Source organism: Gavialis gangeticus, unplaced genomic scaffold, assembly GCF_001723915.1.
Source record: "Gavialis gangeticus isolate Ggan-Ray unplaced genomic scaffold, GavGan_comp1, whole genome shotgun sequence".
NCBI classification, from domain to species: Eukaryota; Metazoa; Chordata; order Crocodylia; family Gavialidae; genus Gavialis; species Gavialis gangeticus.
The window spans coordinates 81,262,283-81,268,974 of NW_017729025.1; the positions used below are offsets into that span (position 1 = coordinate 81,262,283).

At 40.9% G+C, this 6,692-nt stretch overlaps 1 protein-coding gene across 1 annotated transcript in view; it reads left to right on the top strand.

Moving 5' to 3' along the window:
* The window catches only part of RPUSD2 (RNA pseudouridylate synthase domain containing 2), an 8,867-nt gene extending 4,251 nt beyond the window's left edge, over positions 1-4,616 (top strand). Inside the window, exon 3 of the mRNA XM_019519006.1 lies at positions 1,306-4,616. Coding sequence (XP_019374551.1) covers positions 1,306-2,088 — 783 coding nt within the window. The 3' untranslated portion in view covers positions 2,089-4,616. The remainder of the gene's footprint in view (positions 1-1,305) is intronic.
* Positions 4,617-6,692: the final 2,076 nt, after the last annotated feature.

The following is a 6,692-nucleotide window of genomic DNA, read 5'->3' on the forward strand; positions in this document are numbered from 1 at the left end:
ATAAGGAAGAATTTCTTTACTGTCCGAGCCCCCAAGGTCTGGAACAGCCTGCCATCGCAGGTGGTTCAAGCACCTATATTGAACACCTTCAAGAGCAAATTGGATGCTTACCTTGCTGGGATCCTATGATCCCAGCTGACTGCCTGCCCTTTGGGCAGGGGGCTGGACTTGATGATCTTCCGAGGTCCCTTCCAGCCCTAATGTCTATGAAATCTATGAAAATCCTGAATATAGCAAGATAAGCTGGAAGAGGGACCTCATTATTTTTTTTTCTCAGATGGCCTAGCCATGAACTCACATCCTCTTGCATTATGCAGTTAGCATCAGTATTCTGTAATTTAAATTTTGTGAGTAGGCCTGAGCTCAGCATGAATTTTAGAGTCATGGCTCACAGGCCAAATGTGGGTTGTAGAGCCACTGCATCTGCCTGTTGGTCAGGAAAATTGGCAGTAAGGGAACACAGTGGCCATTAATACCACCAACCTTCTCTGCCAAATTCCCCCAACCTTGCTGTGCAGCTGGATTCATAGATTGCGATTCATAGAATTATGAATTAGGGCAGGACTGACTGGGTGCTGTCCATCCATCCCCCCGGGGAAAAAAGTTGAGCACCACTGCCCTATTTTCATTTTGAAAGGTATAAAATTTGCCTGTAAATGTTTTGTATGGTGGCCTTCAATCTAGCATAGTGTAGATGTGGGACATCTGCATTTATGATTTTCACTTAGGGCATGAAACAAAGATCACAATAAAAAGCTAAGAATGACTAAAAACCTCTAAAAAATTGCTCACTAGATCTAAAGACCAGGAGTCAACATTTTAATTGTCAAAGAACTAATTAGTAGACAGAGCTGATCCAAGCAGGGTGCAGGGCCCAGGGCAAATCAGCCCATGCAGGGCCCCACCTCCACTCTGCTCCCCCATGCCCCGGACCCAAAGAAGCTGCCGCTGCCATCGGCAGTGGCAGCATTGGTGACGGGGGTAGCGAGTGGCTGGACATGAAGCCGGCGGCAGCACAGATTCGCTGTGGCTGCTCCACCGAGCTCCATAGGGCCCCCCAAAGCATGGGCCCCAGGGCAGTTGCCCTGATTTGTGCCCCCCTAGGGGACGGCTTTGTAAGTTGAAAAATAAATTTTAGTGGGGCAAAGGCCAGGTTTCCCATTCCAATGTATTTTTGGTCTCTCCTATTTAACTGCAATACTACAGCTGAATAGAAGTAGTTAGGATGAAGCTTAAGCTAGTTAGAACAAAAAAAAGCTTTATGTTGAAAATACATTTCTGAAATTTGTTTTGTTTCTCTTGTAGTTGGAAAAGGAGTATGTCTGCCGTGTTCTTGGGGAATTTCCAGAAAATGAAGTGATCTGCGAGGAACCCATCCTGGTTGTTTCTTACAAGGTGGGAGTGTGTCGGGTAGACCCCAAAGGGAAATCCTGTAAAACCATGTTCCAAAGGCTCAGTTATAATGGCAAGACCAGCGTGGTCAAATGTTTCCCACACACAGGCCGCACCCACCAAATTCGAGTGCATTTGCAGTTCTTGGGACATCCTATTGTTAATGACCCCATCTACAACATGGAAGCCTGGGGTCCTGCCAAGGGCAAGGGTGGTAAAATTGATAAAACGGATGAGGAGCTCCTCAAGGCTTTAGTGGAGGAACATAATGCAAAACTGAGCTTTGATATGTTGGATATTTCAGAGGAAGGCCTGAAGCTCAGCACAGGAAGTGAAGACCAAGATAGCTCAGGTAGCTCTACTCAGGCTGTGGAAGTTACTGCCATTACTGAAAACTCTTGTGGAACTGAGGATTCAAAGAGTCAGGAAGATAGTTCCCAGAACTCTTACAGCAAGCCAGGAACTAGTGAAACTGGCTGTGAAGAAGCCAGTCCAAGTGGGACTCTTGATGGAGATACAGAAGAGAAGGACCCTTTGTGTGCAGAATGTAAAATAATTAGGCAAGACCCATCTCCTAAGGAACTGGTGATGTACCTGCATGCCTTGCGCTACAAAGGAGCAGAGTTTGAATACTGCTCCAAGATGCCAGACTGGGCACTGGAGGACTGGGAGGAATGCCAAGAATTAATGCTGTGAGAACTGTAACTTTTTTTTTTATTTCTTTTAGCTTGTCAGGAGGAAAGTGTCTGCAAGGACCTGCATCTATGTGGTTAAAATTTCCCTGGAGTTGCTGCCTTTATTTATCAGTTTTTATTGGGAATTGCAAACAGGTTGTTTGTGAATTAAGAGGAAGTGGCAATGAATCTGCTGATAGCTATTGAAGGGAGAAGTGGTTATTTCCAAATAATTGTCTCTCTCTTTAGTTAGAATAAAACGTTACCAAGATGTATGAAATGGGGATCATTCTTTTCCCTTCTACCTCCTCTTTATCCCACTTCATTGTTGTTTGCAAATTGAGTGTGCTTGTTTACTAAATGCATACAATTTAGACAATCAGCATGTACATTTTTCTGTATTTTAGTTATCTATTGTCCTTGTTTATCTGGATAAAACTTTGTGGAATGTTATTTTATATACTGTACACGTGTCACACTGCAAATCCCATATTACATTTTAGGTGCTACTTTGCTTTTATTGCCAGATCAATTTTAGCTGTATCATATCTTCATCTTCCTTTTTTTGCTAAACCGAGTCACTGTGCAGGTTGGGTCTGTTCCTGTCAGTTACTCTTCTTTGTTGTATTTGGAGTTGTGTTGCATTGTGCATTTCTTGTCTATAGAGGTTTCCATTCTCCTGTTGGTGTACATTTTCCTTTCATAAGTTTATTCTTGCTAATGTAGGACACAGTCTGCCCTTAAATCAGCCTTGAAAAATTCCTGGACAAACCACAGTCTAACCAAAAATTTGGTGCCCCCAAGGAAGTAACTTATTTTGCTGTCACTGTGCCTACAAGCATTAGTGCTCCTACTTGGAATAATCTTCATAACCCTCTAAACATTCCTGTTCTCTGCCTGCTACCTCCTATATCATCTCTCTTCTTACTTTACTGCAAATCTTTTTGACCTATTCCATTAAATTATTTCAGTCCATCTACCAATCCACAAGCAAAACTTGGAAATTTTACCACACACACAGTAGCCAGAAAACTAGCCCTGTCAGCCATGACCTGATGTGAAAGACACAGGGGCAACTTTACTCAGTGCTGTTTTGGGTTCTGGCTATAGTCAGAGGGGTTTCTATTACTTACACAAGCCCTTGTTTTCAGCTTCCTGCCGAAATGAAGAGAGACTCCCCATCATATCTATCTGCTGTTGTTGAAAGGCTTCCTGATCTACGGCAGAATGATGCCTCTTTTCAGTATTGCTGCTCTTGGGATTTTGTTATATGGCAATGAAACAGGTTTAATTTTTGCTCTGCTGCAGTTTTTTTTGTAGAAGATCTAGGCCACTTCAAAGATTTGAAATAGGAGAACAGCACTACCTTTGGATTTGAAAGACCTTCTTCGATGTAACTTGCCTTCCACAGTTCAAAGGCGATGTGCTTGCAAGATAAGTTTGTTTGCCATGGGGAAGGGGGTATTCCATCCCACCATTAGAAGGTGATGATACTTACACCAGTGGTGGATATGTGCCTGTTTCTTTGTATTTGCTGTGCACTGATCAGTAAATCCAGATATCCAAAGTCCACCAGGTTGCTGGCAAGTTTTCTGCCTGATTTTTGTTTTGTTTTGGGTTTTTTTGTTTCAAGGAAGTCTAGGTTGTCGTCAGCTTCCTGTAAAATAGCAATACACAATAATGTACACAATAATGGAAACAACAGCTTTTCCCAGAAATAATTTAAAAACTGAACTGGTTGCTTTCCACCTCCAAAAATAGGGACTAGCACTTCAAAAAGTACAGCATCTGTGTTCATTACTGATCTGTACACACTAAGCAAAGTGGTGTGGTTTGGTTTTTCATTTCCTGATCTTTGGGATACAGTTAGCATGTCACATTGCATATTCTGCAGAATGAAATAACCTTATTGTGGCATCCATCACAGTAAGTGAGGAAGTTTTTCTTTAACTGATTTATCTCCAGCAATAAATTATTAACAAAGCCATTTTTCAAAATGTGAATCCTCCTGCTCCACACTAAGTATATCTGCTAGATAGAGCCTCTAGCAAGACTAGAATTACCACTTGAGGTTTTTCAACAACAACAAAAATGAATGTCAGGGTAACTTTCTATCAGCTGGTTTCTATTCTGCAAGAAGACTAGTGTTTCACAGGGATTTCAGAACCCTGGAGAAGGGAAGGCTTGAAAGCCTTAGTTTTGAAATAGTATCGGGGAAAGGAGTGGGCATGAGTACCATTTATTTTTTGTCTTAACAATTACTATTAAGACCTTAATATACAGTGCTAGCTGTCTAATCCCATTGCTTTTAAGGAAACAGACTGAATGCTGATAACTTGAACAAAAATTTTTTAAAGGGTATTATGAAAGTGTTCTGCCTGTGGCTGCATCACAATTCATCGTTTTATTCATGTTCAAAGCTCAGGTTTTTATCCGGTGGATCTATTGTAATTTGTGCAGGTGCTCACAAGAGTTCTGCAGAGTCCAGTCTGTTTGTAGAGGCACCACAGTATACCAAAGGCAAATAAAAGTAGTTGTTCTTCACAAGGTGCTGTAATTAAAGATGTTTTATTACAAAACCTACTCTGATTGCTTCAAGCTAAAAAAAAACAAAAACAAAAACTGAGTGTATAGCATGGAAGATTCTTACAAGGCAATTCTCTGTGTTTATTGCATATGAATATAATGTTTGGAGAAAGTGCAGAGTCTGGAAAATGCATTTGTCTTTAGTCACAAGAAGACAAGGTTCTCTGGGTAAATCTGAAATCTTTTATCAGAACAACTTAAATAGTTGGAACAAATGATTTGCAAGCTTTCAGGTACAAATACCCTTTGTCAGGCTGAAGAAGCATCTGCAGCTGGTGTGTGCTCTTCTATTCAACTATATGAGTTGGCCTAATAAAATATATCAGATTTACCCTAAGAATCTTGTCTGGCTATGTCCTTAGACCAACATGGCTACAACCTATACATACCTCTTTAGTCACAGAACATATTTAGTTGTTGCCATTTTGGTACTGGCTTTTTTCACATTTTAACTAGCTCATCTTGACTGTAATCTGAAGGGGCCACCAGTAAGTCACTCTTGTGAGAAATAAACAGTGCTATCCTGGGTCAGATCAGTGATCCATCTAGCCCAATATCTTGTCTCTGACAGTAGATGCTTTAGAGGTAAATGCTGATCCATTCATGTGTTGGCCTTTCCACAAAGTTGATATGCATGCCCAACTGTGGCAATGTGAGTACTGCAGACTGATCATATTATGGATAAGGCATTCTGGCCATTTTTTATTTGTAGAAAACAGACTAAGTATGAGTTTGGCCAACATACTAACTTGAGCTTATGCAGTGTCAGGGAGAATTTTGTGCTTGGATGCTGCCAAAGGAAACCCCTTTGCTTTTGGAGGCCGATAGGGAAAGACATAACTGAGAGCACTTAGTTGTATGTGTAAGTTACATGTGTCCATGCCTTCAGCAATAATCCTTGCTTACAGTATGTTGAGGTCCGCTGAGAGCTTTCTTTTTTAGACATTGCTGAAGGAGTAAATCAGAGACCTGGGGCATAGAAAGCTAATGAAGAATGAATCCCTGAAGCACAATCAACACACACTTATAAACTTCAATAAAGTCAAATTTTGCTAGTGTTGCTCACATATCTGTTGTCCAGGAGCCTGCTTGAATGGAGAAAATACCTTGGTTTGGCTTATTATTCTGTAGGTATACGTTTAAATCTGCAAATTTCCGTAAGGATTTTAGTATAGCTAAACCTGCTATTACAATATGTGCCTGAAGGGCTCTGCAGAACTATTCTGGTAAACTACCTGTGCAAGGCTGCTTTAAATGGTTATAATTATGTGTTTAACTTGTAAAGCGGAAACACCTCATGGGAGCCCTTCTATTCCATTAACTTCAGGTTTCATTTTTTAAAAAGCTTCTTAATGATGGATTAAATGGACAGGGATGTTCTGGTCTCCTGGACGCAATCATTTGTGTTATAATTTTTGCAATTTCAGGACAGATTGGATGGGTTCCTATAAATATTTGGTTAAAAAAAAAAAAGCCTGTGTCATTTTCATTTAACTGGTTGGAATCCATCTTCCTGGAGCTTTCTGATCCTGACCCTGCAAAGTTGACTTACCTAAATAGTTCCATTAAGGTCAGGGGACTTCTATTATGATTGATTCATAGATTGTTAGGGGCTGAAAGGGACCTTGTAGGTCCAGTCCCCCTGCACAAGGCAGAAAAAGACAACTGGGGTCAGGTGACCAAGCAAGGTGACTGTCCAGTCTCCTTTTGAAGATTTCCAGGGTAGGTGACTGCACCACCACTGGAGGGAGTTTATTCCACAGTCTGGACACCCTAGAGCTGCTAGGAGTAGCAGACCCAGAAAGGACTTGCTCTAGGAAGTTGCAATACCTGTAAGTTGAGAAAGGGAACTAACTGCCTCTTAGAGACCTAACTTCATTTTTATAACTTGATTCCCCAGGTCTCTGACTGCTCCACTGTTTTTAGGGAACCTTCTGAACTTGAGTTAACCAAGATGCTCCAGCAATGAATAAGTATTGTTTTTTGTTTTGACAATATAAATTCAGAACAAAAAGTGAACATCTTAAATTACATTAAGAA